The sequence below is a fragment of the Venustampulla echinocandica genome (assembly GCF_003357145.1).
Source record: "Venustampulla echinocandica strain BP 5553 chromosome Unknown scaffold_0, whole genome shotgun sequence".
NCBI classification, from domain to species: domain Eukaryota; kingdom Fungi; phylum Ascomycota; class Leotiomycetes; order Helotiales; family Pleuroascaceae; genus Venustampulla; species Venustampulla echinocandica.
The window spans coordinates 4,511,387-4,538,228 of NW_022474205.1; the positions used below are offsets into that span (position 1 = coordinate 4,511,387).

At 48.4% G+C, this 26,842-nt stretch overlaps 9 protein-coding genes across 9 annotated transcripts; 8 read left to right on the forward strand and 1 right to left on the reverse strand.

The window, feature by feature from the left end:
• Positions 1-424: 424 nt before the first annotated feature.
• BP5553_01404 (Uncharacterized protein) lies at positions 425-4,286 on the forward strand (the record flags this gene model as incomplete). Its single annotated transcript, XM_032010027.1, has 5 exons — positions 425-591; positions 688-2,006; positions 2,243-3,339; positions 3,614-4,091; positions 4,252-4,286. The coding sequence occupies 5 exons, from the start codon at positions 425-427 to the stop codon at positions 4,284-4,286; spliced, it is 3,096 nt and encodes a 1,031-aa protein (XP_031874081.1).
• Positions 4,287-7,141: 2,855 nt separating this feature from the next.
• On the forward strand, positions 7,142-8,446 carry BP5553_01405 (uncharacterized protein; the record flags this gene model as incomplete). The annotated part of the gene is made up of 2 exons (XM_032010028.1): positions 7,142-7,264; positions 7,295-8,446. The coding sequence occupies 2 exons, from the start codon at positions 7,142-7,144 to the stop codon at positions 8,444-8,446; spliced, it is 1,275 nt and encodes a 424-aa protein (XP_031874082.1).
• A 98-nt stretch (positions 8,447-8,544) lies between these two features.
• On the forward strand, positions 8,545-9,534 carry BP5553_01406 (uncharacterized protein; the record flags this gene model as incomplete). The annotated part of the gene is made up of 1 exon (XM_032010029.1): positions 8,545-9,534. One exon carries the CDS (start codon positions 8,545-8,547, stop codon positions 9,532-9,534), a length of 990 nt encoding a protein of 329 aa, XP_031874083.1.
• A 946-nt stretch (positions 9,535-10,480) lies between these two features.
• Positions 10,481-12,144, forward strand: BP5553_01407 (uncharacterized protein; the record flags this gene model as incomplete). Its single annotated transcript, XM_032010030.1, has 3 exons — positions 10,481-10,878; positions 10,937-11,579; positions 11,641-12,144. The coding sequence occupies 3 exons, from the start codon at positions 10,481-10,483 to the stop codon at positions 12,142-12,144; spliced, it is 1,545 nt and encodes a 514-aa protein (XP_031874084.1).
• Positions 12,145-12,668: 524 nt separating this feature from the next.
• On the forward strand, positions 12,669-14,295 carry BP5553_01408 (Nagb transferase-like protein; the record flags this gene model as incomplete). The annotated part of the gene is made up of 2 exons (XM_032010031.1): positions 12,669-12,787; positions 12,876-14,295. 2 exons carry the CDS (start codon positions 12,669-12,671, stop codon positions 14,293-14,295), a joined length of 1,539 nt encoding a protein of 512 aa, XP_031874085.1.
• A 1,098-nt stretch (positions 14,296-15,393) lies between these two features.
• BP5553_01409 (uncharacterized protein) lies at positions 15,394-16,789 on the forward strand (the record flags this gene model as incomplete). The annotated part of the gene is made up of 7 exons (XM_032010032.1): positions 15,394-15,585; positions 15,632-15,700; positions 15,749-15,784; positions 15,830-16,008; positions 16,094-16,288; positions 16,337-16,404; positions 16,452-16,789. The coding sequence occupies 7 exons, from the start codon at positions 15,394-15,396 to the stop codon at positions 16,787-16,789; spliced, it is 1,077 nt and encodes a 358-aa protein (XP_031874086.1).
• A 1,227-nt stretch (positions 16,790-18,016) lies between these two features.
• On the reverse strand, positions 18,017-19,863 carry BP5553_01410 (uncharacterized protein; the record flags this gene model as incomplete). The annotated part of the gene is made up of 5 exons (XM_032010033.1): positions 18,017-18,693; positions 18,758-18,984; positions 19,053-19,297; positions 19,372-19,689; positions 19,828-19,863. 5 exons carry the CDS (start codon positions 19,861-19,863, stop codon positions 18,017-18,019), a joined length of 1,503 nt encoding a protein of 500 aa, XP_031874087.1.
• Positions 19,864-20,364: 501 nt separating this feature from the next.
• On the forward strand, positions 20,365-23,237 carry BP5553_01411 (WD40 repeat-like protein; the record flags this gene model as incomplete). Its single annotated transcript, XM_032010034.1, has 3 exons — positions 20,365-20,541; positions 20,611-20,638; positions 20,707-23,237. The coding sequence occupies 3 exons, from the start codon at positions 20,365-20,367 to the stop codon at positions 23,235-23,237; spliced, it is 2,736 nt and encodes a 911-aa protein (XP_031874088.1).
• A 1,097-nt stretch (positions 23,238-24,334) lies between these two features.
• BP5553_01412 (uncharacterized protein) lies at positions 24,335-25,899 on the forward strand (the record flags this gene model as incomplete). The annotated part of the gene is made up of 3 exons (XM_032010035.1): positions 24,335-24,955; positions 25,012-25,446; positions 25,480-25,899. The coding sequence occupies 3 exons, from the start codon at positions 24,335-24,337 to the stop codon at positions 25,897-25,899; spliced, it is 1,476 nt and encodes a 491-aa protein (XP_031874089.1).
• Between the last annotated feature and the right edge of the window lie 943 nt (positions 25,900-26,842).

The following is a 26,842-nucleotide window of genomic DNA, read 5'->3' on the forward strand; positions in this document are numbered from 1 at the left end:
GCATCTTTTCGCCCTCGTAATTTATTTCCTCTCTCCTTCAACTCCCTCCATCCCCCATACACACATCCACAACAACCTCTTCTCCCCTCTATTTCCTTTGAAAGTCAGTTGTTCTTTCGGAGGACCTCAGTGCAGCTCAGACTTCGCACGACCCTACGCGTCTTCTCTTTTCCAAGAGATAATCGAGGAAGCCTCAGTCTTTTCTCGTCCTAATCGTCACGATCGCGTTTCGCCCCTATAGATTTTCTTCTTCCGTCTTTCCACACTCTCTTTAGATCCTGCGATCTTGTTCGAGAGCCTGAAAGACCTTAGACTTCAGTCCGTCACTTCCCCGGCGATAATACCCACTCAACACTCGATCTCCCAAAACAAAGCCAACTGTTTCAGCCTTCAGTCAAAGTTCATCTTCGAACCACTACCCAACATGGCGGAACAACTCAACATGAACGGCCTCAGCCTCAGCGAGCAATCAACCTACAAGCCTCCCCACATGCGGGGCAAGGTCCTTTCCCAGGATCCTCGAAACCACCCGGGTCCGGGCCCTGCCATGAACGGTGGCATTGGTGGCAGCGCCTGGGCTCAGGCAGCACCGTAAGTATACCTGCAATTTTTTTCTTTACTCTCTCTCCCATGATACTCGGGATCTTTCATATAGCATGAGCATCAAATGCTAACATTAACTGACAGTAACGGATATGGCGCCGATGCCGGTTCTGGAAACTGGGCCAGCGCCCCTAACTTCACACCCCGCGGCAACGAGCCGCGTCCAGGATGGGATACTGCTACCGTCGCTCCCCCAGCCGCATTCAACCGTCAGGGCTATGGACACCCTGGTGCCGGAGGCGGCTCTTCTGCTCCTCGCGGTGGCGGCGATGGTCGATGGGTTGATGGCAAGCACGTTGCTGGCCCTGCGAATCCTCGCGTGGAGCGCGAGCTCTTCGGCGTTGCCGACGACCCAACCAAGCAACAGACTGGTATCAACTTTGAGAAGTATGATGATATCCCAGTTGAAGCTTCGGGTACAGATGTCCCCGAGCCAGTTCTGAAATTCACCAACCCACCTCTTGACGACCACCTGCTCAAGAACATCGATCTTGCACACTACAAGGTCCCAACACCCGTCCAGAAATACTCTATTCCTATTGTCATGGGTGGTCGCGACTTGATGGCTTGTGCGCAAACCGGTTCCGGAAAGACTGGCGGTTTCCTATTCCCCATCCTGTCGCAAGCATTCATCAACGGCCCTTCCGCTGCCCCAGCCGGTGCCGGCGGAAACTTTGGACGTCAACGCAAGGCATACCCTACATCTCTTATTCTTGCCCCCACACGTGAGCTTGTATCCCAGATCTTCGAGGAGTCCCGCAAGTTTGCATACAGATCATGGGTTCGCCCATGTGTTGTTTATGGTGGTGCAGATATTGGATCTCAACTTCGCCAAATCGAACGTGGATGCGATCTCCTCGTGGCTACTCCAGGTCGTTTGGTCGATTTGATTGAGCGTGGCCGCATTTCTCTCTGCAACATCAAGTACTTGGTCCTTGATGAGGCTGATCGTATGCTGGACATGGGTTTCGAGCCTCAAATCCGCCGAATCGTCGAGGGCGAGGATATGCCAGGCGTCCAGGGCCGCCAGACCCTCATGTTTTCCGCCACCTTCCCCCGTGACATTCAGATGCTCGCTAGGGATTTCCTCAAGGACTACGTCTTCCTGTCTGTTGGCCGTGTTGGTTCAACATCCGAGAACATTACCCAGAAGGTCGAATATGTTGAAGACATGGACAAGAAGTCGGTTCTCCTCGACATCCTCCACACTCATGGCGCTGGCCTTACTCTCATCTTCGTTGAGACCAAGCGCATGGCCGATGCCTTGTCGGACTTCTTGATCAATCAGAATTTCCCAGCCACCTCTATTCATGGCGACCGCACTCAACGCGAGCGTGAGCGCGCCCTTGAGATGTTCCGTAACGGTCGTTGCCCAATTCTTGTTGCCACCGCAGTCGCTGCTCGTATGTATTCCTCCTTTCGTTCCTTCCTCACTTTCTTTCTGTCAAAACATCAATGATATGGCAAGTGCTACACAGGGCCATCCCAGCCCTGGACTTGACATGATGGAATTTCCTTCTTCACACCTGGACATACGGCGACATCTCTCTCGACATCCTCGAACATCTCTCTCGACATCGTCGAACATCCCGCAGACATCGTCGAACATCCCGCAGACATCGTCGAACATCTCTCGCAGACATTGTCGAACATCTCGCAGACATCCTCGAACATCTCACAGACATCTGGAAGCATCAATCACCGCCTACCTCTATGACAACCAATATGGGGCCTGAGACAGATGATATCTCGGTCTTTGTCCTATGGCTGGCTTGGGCCTCTCTGTCTCTCACCAACCGCGCTCTCAAGAACCTCGTTTTCGACACTGTCTTTCCAACCGAGCATGACATGGAGAAAGTCATGCAGTTCTCTCCATGCGAATTTGCTCCTGGCCTGCTGCAGATCATTCGGTCCTGCACGGCTCCTACAATATCCTACTTCAAGACTTTGCCTCTGCATCTCGACAAGCTCTGGGCCGTCTATCTACTGGTACTTGAGAAAGATGGACAGCGTCCGAAGATCTACATAGGCAGTGGCACCGCATCATGTTATGGCGTTAAGGGCAGGATGTCGAGCTATAACAGGAGATCTCTCACCGGGAAACCTGATAATGCCATACCCCACTATGTCGAGACCTCCTTGCAAGATGGATACGCCATCACTCATAAGGGCCTGCTGGCCTGGACTCCTCTACCACTTGCTTCAGAGAGATATGCACTGCGATGTCTCTTCCAAGTACTGGAATGCGGCTTTACTCTCTGTTTCTGGGCTATGAAGAGCCGTACAAAGGACTATTTCATGCCTCCTCTGTGTCCCTGGCCTCGCGATACCCTCACCTATGATGGCTGCTGCACACACTTCTCGATCAATGAACAGGTAGTTGGCCGTGCTCAGAACATTTCACGTGAGGAGATCAACCGTCTCGATGCCGAGAGAAAGATATTCAAAAGTCGACAATACATTGCAAATAAAGGACCAGGCGTACATGCTGCTCAAACAATGGCGTACGGGAACAAAGCATTGGACGACCAGAAATTTCAATGCACTGTCTGTGTTCTCTCATTTCGCTCCAATGCAAAGCTTCTGGAACACAATCAGCGCCCTATACACATTAGAAAGGCCGCTGGAACTTCCACCCGCCAAAGAACCGGCGGCGGTTCTCAATATGCGACCGCGAATAAGACGCATTGGTGCGCAATCTGCAAACATGCTGCTTCCACAGCTGCGAGGCTTCAGGTCCATCTGAAGGGCCCCAGGCATGCCAAGAAGCTCAGACACTTGGCATCGAGCTCTACGCTCGAATAGTGCGCCATTGCCCCGGATTTTTGGACTTTCCTTTCTGTCAAAAATTTCTTTCCGTCAAAACGATCATTTCTAACGTTCAAACATCTTCAATCATCCGCAATCAATGATCCATGTACTAACTCATTATCTTTAGGGGTGTGTTCCATTCCTATCCCACTCCTGTGACAATTGACATTGACTAACATTTGCTAACTTTGCTTTCAAGGGACTTGACATACCGAATGTGACTCACGTCGTGAATTACGATCTTCCCACCGACATTGATGACTACGTCCATCGAATTGGTCGTACCGGCCGTGCAGGAAATACCGGTATTTCCACCGCCTTCTTCAACCGCGGCAACCGCGGTGTTGTTCGGGATCTTATTGATCTCCTGAAGGAAGCTAACCAAGAGGTTCCTGCTTTCCTCGAGAATATCGCTCGAGAGGGTTCTAGCTTTGGTGGCGGTGGTGGACGAGGCGGTGGCCGTTCAGGTGGCCGTGGACGTGGCGCTGGAAGCAACCGTGATTTCCGAAAGGTCGGAGGCGGTGGAGGATTTGGCGGTGCTCCAGGCTATGGCGGGCCACCACAGAGTGGATACGGAGGAGGATACGGCGCCGGTGCCGGTGGTCCTCCCCCAGCTGCCTACGGTGGTGCCCCCTCTTTCGGCGGTGGCGGCGGCGGATACGGTAATGGCAGTTATGGTACGTTACTCCTCTATTTCCTATTATGTTGTCAAGGTCCCGCTCGAAATATCTTCATGGGTGACTCCCAGCTACGAGCTGTGCTGCTCTAGAGTTTCTCGTCCTATTGACATCTGTTGTCGTTATATGTCTAAATACAGCCGCTAACATAAATTATTAGGCAATCCATCCGCTGGCGGACAGTCCTGGTGGTAAATCTCCACCAACGGCGCATCTCGGTTCTTTCGTGGATCTTTTCCTATTATGGTACAATACAACCACTAGAACTGGGACAGAGGCGTCAACGGATATCAACAGGTCTCTGTTGGTAAGATCAATATTCATTTTTTTGCTAATTCAACTCCGATAATACGCTTTGCTTGCGAATCCTTTCCGCGAACTGCGACTTTTCCCGATTTTCTCGTGGCGGCACGACTGCAGCGATGGCTAGCTTTTAGCACGTTTCAGCCATCTTGAACCGTACAAACTAGCCGAGCGTTGTGGTCTTGACCATCGAACGGCATACCATCGAATAGATAGCGTTGTCTTTTGTGCCCGGCTGTCCCCCGTCTCGATACCCAATAGATGTCTCAAGGGAGATAAAGACAGTTGCATGAGATGTCACTTACGGCGTACCGGTCATGATGCTTTTTTACCTGGGAAGGGAAGAGAAACCCTGGGTATACAGAACGCATTATGATGGTCATGTTCCTCGAAATATTCTTGCTCTCCGAGACATTCGACGGTCACTTCCACTCTAGAAGATCGTGCACACCATTTGTTTTCCATTGATTTTATGCTTAGCTGGTTTCGCAATTAGATAAAAAGTGGATCTACTCGGAGTTCTTCGATACCTCGAGCGAAGATACTTCGAGACAAGGCTTTTGCTTTTTCGCCCGATTTTTTGCGCGTGGGCGTCTACGTGCAGGTTTGTCTGTGCTCTTCCTATGGGACGAGGGCCGATACCTGCTCATACGCTGATGGCATACGGAAGTGCTCCTGCCCATCGAGGCCGAGGCACATCTAACATAGCATAGCATAATAAAACTACGCATTCCGTGGTGGAAATATGGGATAGTTTAGTCGTCCTAAATACAAAAAGTCTTACTCCACAATATATGCTCTCTTTAAGTGATTCAGTGCTAGCAGTTAGTAGTTGGCGACGCTCTGTAATTTAATGCGGCTGTTTAATACAATACCTACTTTGCTTAACTTAAACCTATGAAGCGTTGTTCAACTGTTGCTAACCTAGCTAGCACCTGATACTATAGGCGGTACTCGCCCCTATGCTTTATAATCTCTTCATTATCATATCCCAGGGTGTAGGATTTCCACACAATATGTGGGTGTGCACCCCTCACCCTCACAGCCATCAACATCAAATTGTAGCTTATTCGCTATCCGCTTACCCCAATCTTAGCCAAAGCCATACCAAGTTTCACCTGTTACAGTTTGTCACCGCTTTTTCCGCCACCCCCCTTCACTCAACCTAGTAACGCTCTAGAAAATTGAAAGAAGGGTGCTGGCTAGCTTATTTTATTAAGATTATTAAACCCGTTGGATACCTTTTAATTTTATGCCTTTTGGTTAAGAACTACAAAATTGTGGTTCGTCCCCAAGTTGTATAGCGGGTACAAAAGGGCGGTGACTAGGTTTATAGGCAACTGTTGAACATCTCTCCGCAATAACGCAACCTTGCGCCTAAGAATATGGCGCATTCTTGGACGACTTTGGTGCAAAACTCTTTTCGCTGGTATAAGGCCCAATAGCTATTACCTAGATATAAATCTGATATCGCGTAAATATCTTACTAAAATTGAGGTATTCAAGTTATATGAATATCTTACTATAATCAAGGTACTCAAGTTATATAAATACCTCACTAGAATTGAGATACTCAAGTTTATAAATATCCAACCGAGATAAAGGTATTTACGCTATCTAGATTAGTATATAGAAATAGTATAGAAGTTCGATATCGGAGATATATATAGGTAGGTAATAGCTGTAGGTGCCTGATATTTCTAGCGAAAAGAGTTTTGCATCAAATTCGCCCAAGAATGCGCCATATAAGAAAGCCTGGAGGTGCGTCACGTAAGTCTGACGCCCTGTAACAAGATGGTTGGGACTACTCGAAAAGTTTATGTTTCTCGGTACCGCTACTACAGCGGTATTTCTTTTGCTATTTTGATTAATTAATTTTATTATTACTTCTTTTTTCAAACCTGGCATAAACCACCTTCCGCTTAGTAGCTGAGGAGCAACCTCACAGTGGGGCTTTCCCATTTAAAATATTGCTGATTAGATATCTGGACAGCCTTCACTTCCTTCTAGTAACCAACTCCATAGCCCAGAGACTCCATCTCCATGTGGTTCAAACGCTTCACTACCCCCGCTCGGCGATTTGCCGAACAGCTACACCTCCGGCGCCCAGCGCCCACGGATGGATATACCGATATAGAACCGGAGCCTTGGCATTTGACGGATTCTTGAGAATCGGAGAACTATTTGCACGGTGCTGTATGCCGAGGTTTCAATTGATTGTCCTCACATATAAAGGCGGGACAGAATTAAAGTACTTCGTAGATATATTCCAATTCCTCTGTGCAGACTATGGTTGTATAGTATATAATTGACTAGAGTTATCGGAATGCGGAAAGACAGAATGCCCCTAAATAGCATAATTGCAACTGTTAAATTTCGATCATTGACCTTTGGTGGCTACCTTACCTAAGGTACCTACATATATATCGTACTCGTACTCGTACAGCCCAGCGCGTGTTTGCAGGGACGAACTCATGGATTAAACCCCTGTATACGAGTAGTGCCAAACGCCCCCTATGTGGAACTTCGTACCTTGAAGAGTAGTCTCATCAAACGACGAACTTTACACCCCTTACGAAGTAGTACTTTTATACTTACTCGTGTCGCCCTGTGGTTCTAATTGCCATCTTCGATAGTTTGTACGTTTCGGTTTTGTTGGTAGCATGGACGCCGTACTACACCCTCCATAGCTAGATGAATATGGACTACCTCTCCTACCCTTAGGGTTACCCTACCTCGGCATCGATATGAGCGACGATGAGATGCAACGATTTGCGTCTGGAGACTTTGCCTCCCTTGGCCTACCAGCACCATCGTCGATGCCCACTCCAGCAGAGGCCCAGCAAGAAGCTCGGGAACGATCAACGGAGGTTTTATCGCGGTGGATTAATTTGCGCTAGATATTGGAAAGACACGAGGATGTTCTATGGAAGCGCTGGATTAAGAAGACGAAAGTGCAAAGAACAGCCATCCTTTTACGAGCTTGGCCAAACATGTCTTCTACACACCGGCCGGATTATGAAGCCTTACGCAAGGAGGGTCCGCAGTTGAAGTCCCGAGGGACGAGATTTAGAGAAGCATACATTTGGCCTTATATCAACGTTGAAGATTTAGTCAGAGGCAAAACGTTACTCCTTTTTTTGAATTCCAGAGGCCGCCATTCGCCGTCTCTATTCGCTCACACCGATTTCGAAGCCATGAGGCTGGGTAATGTTAGTACTGCTGTCATGCCTGCGTTCCTCAACCTTCATACCATGTTACTTGATGGAGAAACAATCGAAACTTACGGACGCCTTGTTTCTTGGGATGATGACGAAGATGCCATGATGAAGGTTATGTCGCATTTCGGGGGTTATCAACCCGGGGAGGGGCTGCTGATTTTAGAAGCACAGCAGCGGATATTGCTTTTCCTCCTGGAGTGTTGCCACGGCATTCTTCATGACTCCACCCCAAGTGCCTTGACCAGCGAGGGGCCAATCAAACCGGAGCCACCTTTAATCACAGACAGTTCAGAATGGCCGACTTTGGCTTCTATAGCTGTAGAAGCCCCATACCGACTTCCTGCTCAACTTGATTTCGTTCGTCTTAAGGCTCTGGTTGCCGCGAAGTGTACTAGTGCCGAAGATCATATTCGGGGCTTGAGAGAAGACCCAGGTTATTTCGCGGATGTTGTAGGGGATTGGAGCGAGCACAGGCAAGAAAAGTTGCTGGATACGAATAAAGTTCGCCACCCAGTGCTAGACAAACCACTGTTTTGGGATCGAGTTATAGGCAACGTCGTTGTGGATGCCTATGGGGCATTGATCATATGGGATATAATCAGTGAACAACTTACCCATCTAGCCGCTCTCCAAGAAAATTACTCCGATACCATCACTCCACAAAAGATCCTCCCGCCGGAATATATGAAGGCACTGTTGACCTTTCGATACATGCTTGAGCAAACGAAGAATGGGCCGATTTCCCTGCTGAAAACTGGAATTCCCGCCTCCCCCCCCCCCCCCCCCGTTCCCGCTTCTCCCGAGAACCCCATGTCCCAGGGTCTAGCATAATTAGAGTACGAAGCAATACGGGGTCGGACCGGATGTTGTGGCTCTTTGATAGCCTTTGGACAAACCAACAACTTGGCCTACTTGGTCTCCCTAGTCTCATGGACGAGATTGAGCATCTGGCACAGAGCGATCCTAAGGAGAAAGCAAAATTTTCACCTTGGGTTGCGCGGGTCTTTTCTGACCTTGGTTTGATTGCACGTGTCCGTCATGAGTTGGATATATATCAACCGTGGGCTGCTAGTTTCGATTATGAATACGCATTTCATCGAGACGCAATTGAAAAAGACTTTCCCCGTCGGGTTGCTTTACTCTCACAGCTTGAGCGACACTTCAAGGAGCTATCGGTCGCCAAGGTCGGGTCACCAACAGAAAACCGATTCTTCTACCCATCTGACAAACGACGGACCAAACAAACCGCAGAGAGTATGCGAAAGGCAGAATACAATCTAGATTTGTTCTGGGAGAAAGTAGACGGGCACTATCGGCGGAAAACTGGAAAGTCGCTTGATGAGGCTGTACAACATATCTTTACGGAAGCACGCCAATTGGAGCGAACTCCCGAGTGGGTTGAGCCTATCCAAGAGATAAAAGCCACGATCCCAGTTAACAATAAGAATGGCTTGCAAGAACCACTCTCTGTACCACGGTTTGAGCCTACGGACTCTCCCTTAAAATTCGTTTCCCCTCGGCTAAAGATTAAGTCCAAGAAACGAGGCTCTGCCCAAGACTACCTAAGTACCATACAGGATACTCCATTGCTAGAGAAAGACCCGCAACCCATCTTCACACTCAAAACTCGGGCCTTCAAAGTCTTCAAGGCCCTGTTCTACAACTCCTCTCAGTCTGACATACCAGGCGAGATTTCCTGGGCAGATTTCCTCTACGCCATGGCTTCAACGGGGTTTGGGCCGGAGAAGCTGTATGGGTCGGTTTGGCAGTTTACACCTTCAACGCTCGATGTAGAACGCAGCATTCATTTCCATGAACCTCATCCAATAGGTAAAATACCATTGCGGAATGCGAGGCGGATTGGAAGGCGCTTAAGTCGAGCGTATGGATGGCATGCGGGTATGTTCGCAGTCGAGTAGGTCGAAAGATACCATTCGGGGAAGAAACCTCCCCTGGCGCTTTTGGCCGAAGCAGATAGCTTGGCCACGGGGAATTTACCTCTTGGTTGCTGGAGCGACAAGCTGTGGTTTCACGAACTCGACAACTTCTCAGAAGGAGCAAAAGGTAGTTGATGGGAGTGAGTTAATTGAAGTTATGATGAAATACTAAGGTTGTAGACACACTTTCTTGGTCTTGTTTTTCTTACCGTTAGATAGCCCCAACAAAACCGTCCTACCTACTAATAAGGATGGTAACGGCTTGCCACATACTGTCGAATGAGATGGGTGATCATCGAAAGGAGACCATCGAGATTTTACAGCGACAATGTGTTTGGTATACCTTTTTAAGGAAACCATACTAGTCCCTGCTATTTTCATATGCCCCGTGGGCTAGGTCTTGATCTCCTCCCTTAATTTGAATAATATTCACTGCCAGTAGGTTTTCCCAATTTTGCTTTCTCTTTCCTCTGAATGATCAACTCCTAGCACTTCCCTTATCACCTCTATGGCCTGTGATCTGAAATTGCTAAGATCGAATCTCTAAAACAGATCTCACAAGTCGTTGAAGAACAAACTAGAATGTCCTATCTAACGGTCCTTGTCCCATCATATGCGATAGGGGTGGTGTGGCTTTGCACTAAAAACCTGTGTCTGCTCCGTTGTTCTATCCCCCTCCCAAGACGTGGAGGAGATCATTAGGACCGCGGTATGGAGTTTATAACCACCTTGTGATTATGCATACCACGCCGGTTAGTATTGATTGATCTCGGCTATTCAAGTGAAGGCGGATAGCAATGGCAGTAATTCAAGCTCCCACAAAGATCGCGTACAGAGAGTAATTTACACTTTCTTTCTCCACGACAACTACCAAACCAGCACAACAAGCATTAGAATCATCGACATCAGCATGATACACACCATTCCAATGTCCGAGCGACCACTCTACGGCATGCCCATGGCGGTGCTAGCCAGCAACAACCCATACGTTCTCGGTCAACCCAATTTGTTCGGCGATGCGCCGACAAAGTTCACTTTTGTTTCTGATAATCCAGAGTTCACCAAGTGCTGGTACGAGGGCCTACGTGCAGCAGTTCTCCGTAGCACTGAGACACACCTCCCTAAGGGTAAAACCACCTGGATTCTCCACGTCGTGCGTCTCGGATTTGCCAGCCCAAGCGCAGACAAGGAGAAATGTCCTATCGTGCTCCAGCTCATCGTTTATCTTAAAATTGACGATATCAACGAGTTTCCTGATAGCTTAGCAAGCGATTTGGTTGATGACCTGGGCAAGCTGATTATGATGTACTGGGATGGCGAAGAAAAGTAAGCAGAAACAGCTGCCCCGCTCTTGTTCACTCTTCCCTAACCAGCCATACTCTAGGGTCTATGTTGATGTCTGCGGCCGCTACGTATTTCCGGGTAGTAGTGTTGGGAAGGTGTGTAGTGCTTCTGGTCCAGCTGAACGATGCGTCGACCAATCTATGAACTATGCCCGCCTCTACCATGACGGCAACGGACGCCTTCCTCTTCCGGGCTCTTCAATCGGCATTGATGGATTCGTGGGAACATTGACCGGATATGTCAAGCATCGGTTGCCCTCCGGCAAATCTGAGCTCTTTGCTCTGACTTGCCGCCATGTCGGTGATCAGAAAGGCAATATTGGTGAGGGGGGACTTGCAAAGGGCCAGACAATCACAGTGTCCTCTCCCCAACCTGGCGACCATATGGAAACGAAGCATGCAATTGCAATGAGGGTCCAACGACTTAATCAAGAGACCAAGGATCTGGAGACGAAGAAAAAGCCGTCAACAACCTTTGGCTCGATCGTAAATAAAATCGTTTCCGTCATTGCTCCTTCAAACTATGTAGAGCTGTTTTGGTTGGGAGCTCAGAGGGCTGCCGAGAAGTACAAGATCGAGCTTGGTCCTGTATATGCTGCATCTAGTACAAAGACTATTGCTCCTGACTGGCTTCTAGTCTCAATTGATCCAGCCCGGGCAATCAGGCTCAAATTTCTCAACCAGGTTTGGACCCCGTCCGTTTCCCTTTCCAATCGTCTTATCATCACTAACCCTCCTTGTCCAGCATTTCCACAGTACCGAATTCGACCACGGCTCCGGCTTCAAAGACCCATCCGCACGAAGTTGCTTCTCCACCGAAAATCTCATCAGGGTGGATTGGCACTGGGAAGAAATTTTTCCTACCCACCGAACTCTTCATCAGGGGCCGCTTCTAGCCTCCGACATAGTCTTCAAGCAACCCTCTCGGACAACGCAGAAATGGGTCGCTAGCAAGGTAAACGATATCGAATCGATCTTGAAACCGACCAATGAGAGTGATAGGACTATCAGCCAGGTCTGTCTCGTGGCTTTGGACCTCAAGAGTTCACATAGGTTGGCGGGAACGAAGCAAGGAGATGCTGGCGCTATGATTTTTGACGGAGGATTTCATCCTGTAGCAATGATTTCCGGGAGTGGATTGAAGATGGATGCGAACTCGAGTATTACAAATGTGAACTACTTGTCAGAGGTTTATGAGGACATTGAGGAGGTGTTGGGCTGGAAGAGGGGAAGCGTACGCTGGTGCTAAATCAATACCGCAAGAAATGGTGTTTGGGTGTTTGTTGTTTAACCATGGCGTCTCTTGAGAGGGGTTTATAGATAAAGCGATACCCAGGGAGAGTAGATTCGTCTACCTATTACTTAGTCGGATAGTAACAAAGTTCTCTGCATAAAGTGTGAACGGCTTGCGTGATCGTGATGGGGGTTTATTTTTGCATTGGGCTCCAGTGCCCAGAGCCCCGCCAATTTCCAAGAGCGCATTTCAAATTACCCTAGCTGGTTGGATCCGTATATAGAATTTAGCTAATGGTCCGACGCGATCTACGTTTTAGAATATGGTCGAGCGTTGGCTGGTGTGGATGAGGAGGCCAAGAGCGGCATGCTTACTAACCCAATACACCTGGTGCAACCCGATAGGACTGACGACATGCCGTTTAATAATCCCTAAACATCATCGTTCAATTATTATTCCATATAAAAGTCATGCCAAAACTCCCTGCTGGATTGACCCAAATTATCCACTGTTCCCACGTTCGAACATTCCAACGACAAATGTCTTCAAATCTGCGCCAGCGTTCAGTTGTATCTTCATATATTTGTACTCATCCTCTGTCGTCCGAGGGTTTCAAATTTGCGCTCTTTAAGCGCAGCCAGGATGTTTCAACCTACCGGTAAGTCTTAAATTGGTTCTCTTGAGTCTTGGATTTGGGACCAGTTGACTATTGAAGATGAAATCTAGCTAATAATCACATGTCACAGGGGCAAGTGGGCGGTCTGCTCCGGCTCCATCGATCCGAAGGATAAGAGTCCCGAAAGCGCCGCAAAACGTGAAATTTTAGAAGAGACCACATTATCTGATGAAGATATCTCACTTCTGCGCCGTGGCAAGCCGTTTCGTCTCACCGACGAAGGGCTCAAGACAGAATGGACAATCCATCCATTTGCATGGGAGCTAAAAACAGGAGCCAAGTCCATTAAATTCGATTGGGAGCATACCGAATACCGCTTCATCAAGCCAGAGGACTTGGAAAGTTATGATCATGTACCTCAATTGGAGCTTGGTCTTGGGAGGGTGACGGTGAGCACAGAGACGGAGAGGGCATTGGCTGTTTTGAAGGACGACCACGAAAGTGGAGCTCAAGGACTTGCCCTGAAGGCATTGGATCTGTTACTTGAGATGGTGAAAGGAGATGAGCTTTCGCAACTCAAAAGGTCGGATGAGTTCTGGAGGGAGGTGAGGTGGCGGGCGTGGCACTTGGCAAAAAACGGAAGGCCGAGCATGGGTGCTTCTATCGAGGCTGCGCTCTTCAAAGCATTAGATGCGAGCGCAAAGGAGCTTTCCGTCAATGGGGCTGAAGGTGCTGACAAGGTGCCGCTATCAAAGCTCAAGAGCACCGTGGAATCAGCTATCGAGTCAAGGATTACCACCATGCAGCATCGTCTCGATTCACTCGCCCAAAAGTTTGTGCAATTTGTGGAGCAGGATTTAAAAGCGGAGGAAGGCGGAAATTCAAAGCCATCGATAAATATCGTGACCCTCTCAGCCTCGGGAACAATCACACGCTCTCTATCAAGCTTGATTCGGAATTCTGCTAAAAACGGGGTCGATATCAAACTCTTGGTCTTGGAATCGCGCCCAAAATTCGAAGGTGTGGCACTCATCAACACCTTGCTGTCATCATTTAATCAAGATTCCGAGATCCAACCCTTCCTGAAAGTCGAAATTTTCTCGGATGCAAGCATCGCATCAGTTATTCAGGACGCACAATACCTCATATTTGGCGGCGATAAAGTCCTTCCAAACGGGTCTGTTTCCAATAAAATCGGCAGCCTGGCTGCGGCAGCTCTAGCCAAATCTTTAAATCCAGAATGCAAAGTAGTAGCAGTCTATGAGACGGACAAGATCGTCGGCTCGAGTTTTGAGGCTGACCACCACAAGGTTGAATTTAATGATGAGGAAGAGGTGATTGGAAGTTGGCCAAGGAGTGGTGCTGCAGGAATCAAGAACAAGCGCAAAGAGGGCTGGGTGGTGGAGATTAAAAATGCATATTTTGAATGGGTGCCGGAGAAATTAATCGATGTTCATATTTCGGAACAAGGGCTTCTGAACAAAGAGGATATCTTGAAGTTGGGAAATCAGACTGGAGAACTCGAGGAGCGACTCTTTGAGGATTTATAATAGATCTAAAGCGAAATCGAATACCGAAGGTTTTTGACTCTCCTTCACGGTATTTTTTAATCAGGCCCCGAGAATCATAATACAATTTCAAGCTAAGTAGCTGTCTTGAGTTCTATAAACAGTACCCGGGAAAATAACTTGTTATTAGAATTAACTGATATACTCTCTACTTTACTAGTACTACTAACTATACTAGTACTGCTAACTATTTTCTGAGTGTCTTCTTCAGACAATGTTACAGGGGAAGTCTTTGAACCGTTAGAACCTTTAGATTCGTTAGAGTCTGTTGAGCCTTTTGATCCTTCAAATATATTTGACTTATGGGATTTCTTTTTATAATTTCTTTTTTGCGTAATGCTTATATACAATCTATAGGTTTAATATCTATAGGTTAAATCTATATTATAATATAGTTGTACTGATTTATAAAAACTTATATTTCAGTGCAAGCTGTTTATTGGTTTCTATAATTATATTATTTTATTATCTCCTTTTCTACGACTATACTAGGTCGCCGAGCGTGATAGATAACCGAATCCTATCGGAGGCGGTTAGTGGAGCCAGCCCTCTTCGACCTGCCCGCCGACTGCCCGTTTACGAATAGCTCAGCTTTGTCCGCCGCCGAGAAAACAAGGACTGGCGTAACTTGACCTACCTGTCTGTATCAGGCCAGGCCCAATGAGGACGAATGTAGGCCATGGGAAAGTCAGAGCGCCAGCGCGTCTGGTATACATAGAAGCGATCTTTCCAAGTTTCTTGAAGCTAGCCAGGTCGATCATGGATCTGCGGGAGCTCAGGCCTCTCCCCCTTGGCCTCTCCGCATTGTGCAGAAGGTCCGAGTTCACGCCATCTGTGCAGTTCGTGGGGTATGGGGTATCTCCTTGGCAAGATTTTAAAACCAAAAAAGCCCGCTGCACAACCGCTGTTTCGTCACAATTCCAGCCACCGGGATCCGGTTTCCGAACCTTTTGCTAAGTAACAGTAGGGCTGCTCTAGCACAAGAGATTATAAAAGCTTATCATCCTTCTACAGTACTTTACTTTATGCAAATTTATATTGTCGCCATGGTTGTAGCCGCGCATTATCTTGCATTGCACAATGGATCTTACACTCGCGCTTCGTGATGCCCAATATCCTCCTCTACCTGCCAACCGTCGCGGACAGAAATTCTCCAATCTATCGATCGCCTTCATCTGCCTGGCGTTTGCCTTCGTCGTCGCACGCCTTGTAACCCGCCACTTCATGAAAAGGAAACCAGGCTGGGATGACTGGATGATTATCCTTTCCATGGTAAGTAGTATCGCTGTCACTGTAGTACATACCTAATTTAGGACAGGTTCTTGCGATCGGTCTAACCGCAGCATTCAACGGAGCAGTCAAAAATGGACTCGCTCTGTCTACACATGTAGGTCGTGTTCAACACGTTCATTCTTCCAGGGCTAATAATTGCTAGGAAGTGGACCCGAAGCACGTCATGATCACATTCAAGGTGAGACTGCTCTAGGCCACAGGCAACTGTTACTGAGATAGCTAGTACATGTATGCCCAACAATTACTGTACAAAGCAGCTTCATGCTTCACCAAAATCAGCATATTGTTCTTCTATCTGCGAATATTTCAAACCCGGACTTTCAAAATATTAACCTACTCGGTTGGCCTCACTACTGTGGGATACTCTTTGGGAACAATGGTTGCGTCGATACTACAATGCCAGTAAGTTCCCTGCCCTCTATTAAGTACCGGTATCCGTCCGTGTACCATTCACCTAGAAGACATAATAACCGCTCTTTTTTTATAGGCCTATTGCGAGAAGTTGGAATAAAGCTATTCCCGGCAAATGCCTTCCAGTCACGTCCCTGTGGCTCAGTACTAACGTGTTGGCCATAATCACCGATTTGGCGATTATCCTGTTGCCAGTCTACCAACTTCGACGTCTTCAACTTCCCCTGTTCCAGAAGATTGGTCTCTTCGTCCTATTTGGCCTAGGCTTTTTGTAAGATGGCACAGTTCATATTAGATACACAGGAAGTTAACTATACAGTGTCGTTGCTTGTACCCTTGTTCGAATCATCGCTCTCGCGCCTGCAATGACTGCTAAAGATACTTTGTGTATGGCTACTTACTCCTTGGTTAAAGACACCGCTAATTTTATCCAGACTCCCAAGCTACCTCTAGTAGTTGGCTCTTCATTGAAATCGACGTGGGCATTATATGTGCATGTCTACCAGTCTTAAAGGCCGCGGTCACCATGGTCTTCCCGTCGATGAGAAGCCAAAATGCTTCTCATCCTAGCCAGTTCACGGAAACCTTTCCGCGGAAGGGCGCTATGACGAAACATATCTTTTCTACCAACAATCCCCACACACAGCTACACAATGCCAGCGATGAGGAATTCATTCTACATGATGTTAGTGCAGTGAAGAAGACTACGGACATTGCCATCACTTATGAGGAGCCGTCTAAAAAAATAGTGAAAATCCAAAAGCCCAAATGATGGGGACTAAGGCTTGGGAGGGATGATTGTTTACAGGAAGGAAGTCCGTGTGCAAGTCAAGCTCCGGTTCAAGTTATTCGACTACATGACCATAAGCCTATACCACGTCCACCGCTCAATTGATCCCTATACCTTAGCTGCGGTTATTTAGTTGTTTTTATCTATAATTTTTCCTAGCTCCTCTACACTAGCGAAACCTGTGCTTTTCGCTCTGGTTAATAAAAACCCTGCATGTATGCCTATAAATGTGGCCAAGGATAGTGCTCTGCTGGATAAACGGATTGTTTTACCTCTCTATTGACTGTATTGGACATTGAAAGTTCCCAAACTGGTACATGATTTGAATACTCATGGTAGGTAGTGCTAACTATATGCCACACTTTTGGGGAAGGGGAGGTGGGGAGTAATGCCCGGGACGGGGAATGGAGGTGGCCATACGGAAGGTCCTGAAATACGTCCTATCAAATATGAACACCATGCAATACGATAGTTCATCTGTTTAGCGTAGCTAAAATAGGTGAAAACCATGCATAAGTTGTAATTCTGGCATGCTCATCGTGTGACCGACCCCCCTTTTCGTTTCGTTTCAGAGTAGTGGTGCCCCTAAGGGTGCTCCCTACTAGCTAGAAGACCCTCCACGGCTCGGACTACCCAAGGCAAGAAGTGCCAAGCATGGAATGGCATCGAAGGCTAAGGAGCAAGAGCAACAGCAGCGTGTGAATAAACATCGCTACTTTCGCAGCTCATAATGCAGAATAGCATTCGTTCACAGTATTTGCGTTAGAAGATAGCGCGTGCGGCTAAAATTTTGCATTTTTCTGTAACGAACACCTCTTTGACTTCACCATTGGAGCTGGATGTATCATCAGTGGCGGTGTTAGCATGTCGTTTGGTATTAACCCAGAGTATGATACAGAGCTTTTGGGTCCTCTCATGGGAAATATAACAATTCCATTCTTCTCCAGATTCGAGCCAATGTTTTGCGGTACTTCTCCCTCCCCCCCTTCCCAGGTCATTTGCACATTCGAATTCTCGATTTGTAGCTGAGATTCTAGCTCTAGGCCGTAATGACATCCAAGTACGTACTGCTTCTGGCGTCATGACAGCCCTCAAATAACCAACGCTACGACATGGCGAGCATGACCTTTGCAGAGAACAGCTACGTGGAGCAGTATTACCCGCGATTGCCGACTTTTCATTCTTGTTTAAAACCCAAGACTTGTTGTGTCATATCTCAACCACGCCTCGATCATCGTTCGTATGTGATCTTGAGGCCCACAACTGGGATCCAATAGTAAATCCCGCCCAAACGATGCCAGTAACACCCAATTGAAGAGCAAACATGGCGACGAGATTTCCAAACCCAGTGATGCCAAGTCCCGAAACGCTAGACGTTATTGAATAAATATCTTCCACGTCTACACCAGCACTCGCCCGGTACGCCCGCCCGATCACCCTTACCATCAGAGCCTCAAAGGGCATCACGAGAAGGCCCGCAGCAATCTCTCGCAATCCCTCCGTCGCTAGAATTGGCGGTAGCATTGTCAGTCCCGTGACACGGTACCTGGGCTCATCTGATTGCCTGGGTTCATTAGCACTGCGTAATTCTGCTGACCAAGTCCCAAGGGGTCCGAGGGGAGTGTCCACGGCCTCAGTTGCCTCGACATCAAAACTAATGAGTGTGGCATGTGTGATCTCGGCATCTTCCCCAATACTAGAATCTGAGTCTCTTTCGTTTGGACGAGAGTGAGGCTCCATTTGTTCCAACGCTGGAAGTCCTTCAAGTGCTCGTAGTGTAGGTTCATCTTCCGCGCGGTAGCTTGATCTTTCCTCTGGGTGTCGGTCTGGCGTATCGTACTCGGCGGTCGGGGCTGAAACCGACATACCGGCGAACATGCTGTCCCCTGTTGGGCGGGGTAGTAATCTATAGATGTAGTGGTAGAGATCCCGCGAGACAAGGTATTTCACCTTGCCGTGGAGCAAAATCATGAACATCGGGGATGCCGATCGAACTATCGCTGTCACCCATGAGATTAATGAAGTTGGCCTCGATAGAGGGAGTTGGAGTGGTGAAGAGGCCGAAAAGGGAATAAAAGATCGGCGGGTGGGTAGGATGTGAGAAGATGGGACCAGGGCGAGCTGCTGTAGAATGGCGAACATCCGGAAGTGCAAAGTAATGTAGGAGAAGCCGATGTCTAGCCTTTACATTCTGTTAGCAGTGGAAAGGAATATAATTTGCATGGCATCTACGGATGAAACGTACAGCATTTGTAGAGCGAATCTAACCCGTTTCTGCGCCGGTGTCAATGTTAGTAGGGACAGGCCATCTTCATTTTCCTCCTCCCAATATGCATCTAGAACGGTCTCAAAGAAAAATGCAACCCAATCTGCGGCATGATAGGCCAAAACTGCGGGAAGTCCGGCTCCGATCACATGTAGGAGCCCATATCTCGCCTTTTCATACCGTAAAATTTGTAGGAGTCCGAATTTCGCATATGGCTGGTAGAGCTATTGACGGTAAGTCCTGCTGACCCGAAGTAGGCTTCTGTACGATGCTGGAGAGAAAGAACGTAACGACTCACTAAGATGCGCCGTCGTAGACCTAGCACCCCCCAAACCCCTCCGACGAGTACGGCACGTCCAGCCTCCATCAAGCGTAGGCCGGTTATGGTGTCTCTACTCCTGCTGAGAAGGTATTCACTCGCCTTGGTTTTCGCGGCGACCAAGTCCTCTACAACACCCGTCACCTGCATCACCTCATTCGCGGCCCGCACGTGTTCACGCTCTCGCCGTTTGGTTTCGGGATTTCGCGGATGGCCATGCCCATTGTATTGCTGGCCGTTCGGGCGAGCTTCATCGCCTGAGAATCCGACAACTTCATCCTCATATGGCCCTCGACCCTGTATCTCGACATTATTATCGGTGACGCCCAAAATTGGAGTTCGGACGTTTCATAACCACAAACAAAAATAAAATATGGAGACTGGACAACGGGCAAAAATAAATGCATGGAAAACACCCAAATGACGCATACGTACAAGAGCCAGAGCAGTCAAGGATTCAAGTCGTCCCATTTCGGCTAGCGACGTGGATGCTACTGCTTTATATGTCTAACGGTGTTTGCGCTCATATCTAGTCGCCTCTGTCGCTGTGGAAACACGCTTGCTATCCGCTACTTATATTCCTGCGTCTCCAACTAACAATAGATGTGAGCAAATCTGGTGTCAAGATACCGAGATGATGCCAGTCATGTTGGTATTAAATTAGGGGCAATGAGGAAAATGGGAATTAAAGACAGAGCTGGAGGTAGAATTAGGAATCGTCTGAAGCGGGAAATCGAATAGTCACGTGAGCCTATAATCGGTGACCAGCGGCAGAACCAGGGCGCTAACCCCGATGTGGCTTATCGAATATTCAGACTTAATCGCATCCAAAATCTTTTTTCTGGCGAGGAAGAACGGCAGCCGAGCTTCAACACTGCGACAAATGCGAAATAATATTCTAGACCATAGCCACACCAGAATATTGGGGTGCTGTTTAAATTAGAGCATCTGTAACCGGCCGATCTCCCGACAATGGCCAACAAAGCCCCGTACCAGACAACCTTCGAGGTGGAGAACACCATCCAGCCCATCTATACAGGTGGTAGTGTTGCACTCGATCATAGCGGGCGCATTCTAGCTACCACACTGGGCGAAGATGCCTTATTGACTGATTTGAATACGGGGAGGCAACTGGCGAGGATTGACGGGGTATGGGCACTTTTCCTCAACTTGATGACCATTTCATTGGGAACCTACACTGACAGTCGCAAAATCTAGGACGGCGAGCTGATCTCAACCCTTACATGTATGTAGATATATACATCCTACTTCCGCACTATATTTGGGCACTGCTAACCTTTTGCCTGTTTCTAGTAACGCCATCTGCATCTCACTTAATAATATGTTCGAGATCACTTTCCATGCGCATATACACGCTGAGACCTTCCCCATCCGCGACTTTAGAAATCAACTACGAACTTCTACGAACTTTAAAACCCCATTCCACTCCTGTTGTCGTGCTCGCTGTCGATCAAACAAGTACGCTTCTGGCGACGGGCGGAGCGGATGGAACGGTGAAAGTTTGGGATATTGAAGGCGGATATGTGACGCATACATTTCGGACTTCCAACGTGCTCGTCTCCGCCCTGCATTTCTTCGAATTGGTTGCAAATCAAAGGGATGAGGCAATGGGTATCTCGGCAAGAAACCGCAAAAAGTCTGGGCAAAATAATGTCAACCCAGAGGAAGATATGCAAAATGATTCCGGACGAGGATTTCGGCTTGCTTCCGGGAGCCAAGATGGCAAGGTTCGCATTTGGGATTTATACAAGCGTTCTTGTATCTCGACCCTAGATTCGCACGTTTCCGACATTCGTGCATTGGATTACTCGTCGGAAGAAAACGCACTCCTCACTGCTAGCAGAGACAAGACAATCATGTGGTGGGATGCGAGAACCTGGAAAGTCCGCAAAGTAGTCCCGGTTCTCGAGGAAATTGAAACGGCTGGATTCATTGGGCAAGGCCAATTGACGTATACTGGCGGCATAAATGGAAACATTCGAATATGGCAGACTGGTAATGGCCGAGAAGTCACACAGCCGCAGCAACCGAAGACAGAGATAGAGTCAATTGTTGACAGCATCCTCCTTCCTGGATCCCCATTCATTTTATCCATACGATCGGACCACACCATGGTCCTCCATTCCACGTCCTCCTTAGAAGGGGTTGGGGACTCTGATACAATTCCTCCGCTAGAAGAAATGAAACGGATATCAGGGACCCATGACGAAATTATTGACTTGGGATACCTTCTCCCAGATCGGTCGCTTTTGGCTCTAGCCACAAACTCAGAAGAGATCAGAATCATATCTCTAGCTCAATCCGAAAATGACTCTATGTATTTCGGAGCGGATGTTGCTCAACTGAAGGGGCACGATGATATAGTTATTTGCCTGGATATTGATTGGTCAGGACACTGGATTGCAACAGGTGCCAAGGACAATACTGCCCGATTATGGCGAATTGATCCTGAAAACTCATCCTTTGAATGCTACGCAACGTTTACCGGCCACGCAGAATCCCTTGGTGCAATTGGGCTGCCGCATACAGCTCCTCCAGAATCATCTCTCGCATTCAAGTCACCTCTGAACAACCCACCAAAGTATCTCCTCACTGGGTCTCAAGACCGAACAATAAAACGATGGGATATACCTTCTAAGGAAGCTCTTAAGTCTGCTCGAAAGGCACCAAGAGCATTATACACAAGAAAGGCACACGACAAGGATATCAACGCCATAGACATCAATCACAACTCACAATTATTTGCCTCAGCTTCCCAAGACCGTACTGTGAAGATCTGGTCCGTAGAGGAAGGCGAAGTGCAAGGAGTCCTCCGTGGACACCGGCGCGGCGTATGGTCAGTCAAATTCGCTCCAAATGGCACGCCCAATATCGTGGGCGAAAGTGGGCCAGCGGCTGGAAAAGGCCTTATTCTTACTGGTAGCGGTGATAAAACTGTGAAGATCTGGAACCTTTCTGATTACAGCTGCCTGAGGACCTTCGAAGGGCACACAAATAGTGTTTTGAAAGTCGCGTGGCTTAATCCCCCTAAAACGGAAGAACATGGGCGAAAGCATGTGCTCGTCGCAAGTGCTGGCGGTGATGGACTCGTGAAGGTGTGGGATGCGAATACTGGCGAATCAGCGACTACTTTGGATAATCATGAGGATCGCGTGTGGGCTCTGACAGTACATCCTACCACGAATATGATTGTCTCGGGCAGTGGCGACTCCACCGTGACATTTTGGAAAGATACCACGTCGCAAACACAGGCAGCGTCTACTGCTGCTGCGACCGAGTTTGTTGAACAGGAGCAACAGCTTCAAAACTACATTCACGCCGGGTCTTATCGCTCCGCAATTACTCTTGCACTTCAGCTCAACCACCCTGCGCGTCTCCTCGCTCTGTTCACTTCCGTTGTGACCACCAATTCTCCGGAAGAGGGCAGTCTTTGTGGCTTGAAGGCAGTTGATGAAGTTCTCGGATCCCTGTCGGATGATCAAATCTTTAAGTTACTACTCAGGATCAGAGATTGGAATACTAATGCCAGAACTGCACCTGTCGCCCAAAGGGTTCTGTGGACATTGGTAAAGAGCTATCCCGCATCTCGGTTGTCAAATCTGAAGGTCAAGGGAGGGAAAGGGAACAAGAGTCTAAAGGAACTTTTGGATGGGCTGAGAGTATATACGGAGAGACACTACAAGAGGATGGAAGAGCTGGTAGACGAGAGTTACCTAGTGGAGTACACCTTGAGGGAGATGGATGGACTTGGGCTCCTGGAGGATGCTGGTTATACAGCGAATGGCAATATCCTGGATCCTGAACAGGATACCATTATGGTATAATAGGATTGCAAATATCAGCCCGATTTCGAGTTTTATGTTCCTATTTTATAATATTAGTCGAATGCAATGTAGACGCTTCATGACAATCGGCACAACGCAAGTAACCAAGCAAGGTGAATCTGAACTTAGAATACGAGGAATGTCAACTACATATACCAACAGTACCTCCAATTACCATGCAACTGATAGTTATCACTCTTTAGAGAAGACTATAGCCGAGCAAGCAACATCATCAAGGTCGACGAAGACTTGAAAGGATCAAAAGAAAAACAGAATGAAAACTAAACGGAAAACGGGAAGAGAATGCCAATTAATGAGCAGTGGGATATTCACCGTGCCTTAACACCATGGGAGTACTGCAATTATCAAGTTATTTTAACGACAGAATCGACTTTGCTACCTAAACTTACCTTGCGATCATCTCCCAGCTTACCCCTCGCTTAAAAAGGGGTAGGGACAATTAGCGATAAAAGTTACACAACCAAACCGAATACAGCCCAAAAAATAGGTAGCTACTGCCGTACATGGGAGAGAAAAAAATCAGAAGTCAACGTAGCAAATGGTTCGGCTAGATGTCGCTGTCTACATCCTTGCTGGGGGTTTGAGTCGCGCTGGTGAGGCAATCGAAAGTTCAATTACTACCTAGCCAGGTACCTACGTACTTCGCAGGATTTGACACTGCCCCGAGATATTGGGAGGATACCACTACAAGTTACAAGAGCATTGCCGCCGATGTCGCTCTCGAAAAACCAGCCCAAGAGAGAGTTGTTTTCCTCTAAGCCAATGAGTGTAGTAGTTAGGTATAATTTTCCTTATTATATCGCTCTCCAATATTCAAATGCCGGAAAACTCCAACGAATGAGTTTGTGAGGGCGTCCCGGTTCGACTTATTTTTAGAACCGTCGTAAGGCTTATTTCTGACTGCAGATAAATTTTACGTCGTGGGCTTGCTGATTTGATAAGCTATAACAACTTGCCACTAAGAAGGTATCTCAAGGTACAGGTACTTATATGATATATCCTGCCATTCGGCCCGCCCCGCACTTCTGGCCCTAGATCCTTGTCCTTTTCGTGCCCCGCATTCTGTAACGGCTGCCATGAGCCAACAACCTGCTGCTGTTGCCCCTAGCACTAACATCCCGGATCTCGAGACGATATGGTACGAGCCGGACCCTCAAAAATTACGATGCCCGATATGCGAAAAGCAGTTTACACAGAGCGCCCTGATTCGAACTTTTCGAGTCGGGCAGACAGGCGGCCGATCGCTGGAGTCTCTGGGCTGTAGCGGCGTCATCGCGACGCACCTCGACAGGGACATCATACTTTACGACAGACACCTGGACTGCTTGTTGCAGTATGATATCGCATTTACGGGTGTCTCTCATGTCTGGGATCCACAAGTCTGGGTCGCGCAAATGCAGAACCGCCGTTCGCCACAGCCGGCCGACGTCAGACGTCTAGCTATCGAGTCGCCTATTCACGTCTACGAAGGATTGATGCGGGACAAAAGAGACGAGGACGGCGAGGAGCTGTGGCATGACTATTTCAGCGTCCCACAGTGGACCGGCGAGATCAAGACGTGCATCCTGGCCACTATCCACACCATCTTCAGCTCAGCAGCCACGACGCTCTTCTACTTCCACGATCTGAGTGACGACCTTGTGCAGAAGCTTCGGTATGGAAATTCGCCCTTGGAGCATCTGCAGGGCATGACGGGTGTCTGCAATGCTCTGTGGTTTGGGCATATGTGGACCGCTATGGAATTCGTGCGCAGCGGCCGCGTCAGGATGATGACCGCCGACTACCAGCCTTGGGCGAGCCGTCCGATCCCGGTTTCCTAGGAAGATTGAAGGAGGTGTGGGATGAGGAGCTCAAGAAGCACCCGAGCGTGTTTGATCTGGAGCGCAAGGTGGAGATGGGACGAAATCTGGTCCCGTGGAATCTTGGGCCTCTAGGGGAAGTCAAGGCGATGAGGACGACGAATTTCGCAATGGCCTATGCCCTGCTTTCGAAACGAGGATGTCGCGACCAAGGTGATTTCCTTTACGCCGTAAGTGGGATCATTACTGCAAGACCAAAGATGCTGTTTCGAAACGACTTCCTCACGGAGCTTGCCGAACTTGCAAGAGGCTGCATAGAGGCTGGGGACTATAGCCATCCCCTCATCATGCTTGGAAGTGCTGATCCTCGCGCCCATCGAAATTACGCAGTCAATGCCGGCTATAACGATGTCTAGACCTAGGAGTTGGGCGAGCAGACGAGCAATCCGGATTCTATCGAGGCGCCGTCCTTTGATGCCGACCGCCAGACGGTGGCACTGGGGCTCGAGAAGATGTGTACTGTTGCTCTGGCCCGACACGCAAATGGCGGAGTCGAAACGGGCGACGCTATGAAGGATTTCGCGCGCCGCGCCGCGCTGACCTTGGAGCTCACTGGACCAAATCTTAACGACTTCGTCGCATCGCTCGGGACCAGGCTCTACGGCGCAAATCAGGACATCATGATGGAAGCCCTCAAAACAGCCAACAGCCTCGATGCCGTCGAAAAGGCTCTTTGCACTCGTTTTAACAATCCAGAATGCCGGTACGGCTCCTGGCCCCGAAGGCGCAGAGTGGCTTGCCAACGCCTTATCGCTGTCGACCATCACCAGCGACGAGCCTGAAAGTCGACTGGCGTCCAGCCTTGGCCGCTACAACACCATGCACTGCCAGTAATTCAACCACATCGTGGGCAATTACCTGCGCTTCCTGCCACCGCACCGTGCCGTTCCGCGTCGGTGCGTTTGACGCGTCCGCGGCTGACCTGCACCGCGCAAACGCGTACCGGATACCCGGGCTGCAGTACCGTATGTCGATTCCTAATGGTATGGCATTGCTGGAAAAGAATGGGAGAGTCGTAGGTCGTATGATGTGGGCCGCGCCGGCGTGTGGGTGCCGCGAGACTGAGCTGGTCCGGCTGCGTATGCCGGATCTGCCGCCGCTGAGGTCACGGAGTGATTTTCTTTCTGCTGCTGGTCGGCCTGCTTATGATGTGTATTTCGGCGATTTAGAGCGGGGAGATCATGATAATAGTGATTGATGCGTTTATGAATAATAAAGATTAACCCTCAAGTAAGGTTGTGAATCTAATTTAGGTTAGTCAAGAGTTTAAGTCGGTATACTCTACTCGTACTTGCCAACTTGGCAAACATGGACAGAAATCGATTTAGTAGTAACTCCCTGGATATCCTATTTCAGCCCCCTTGTATCGTTCTCAAATTCCTTCTATCGATCGGTAATAGCGGATTTCTTATTAGTAAAGTAAACTACCTAGGTACCTACGTCATAGTGCACTGCTTTTTCGGGTTTAGCGCAACCGCTTCGGGGATGACGCTCGTTTAACCCGAGTCGCTACTTTTGACGACAACTATACTTCATGTTAATCTCTTCGTTCCATATTTAATCTCTCGACTGATTTCAAACTTTCCATTTCACATATATGTACTGATTTTCCAACGGAATCTCAGCTCCGCTCCCTCGTATTACTCTTAGCTTCAGCCTCTAAGCTAGAGTATTACTGAGTCGGCTGATCAGGAACATAGCTCGCATCCGGGTCCTCATGCAGGC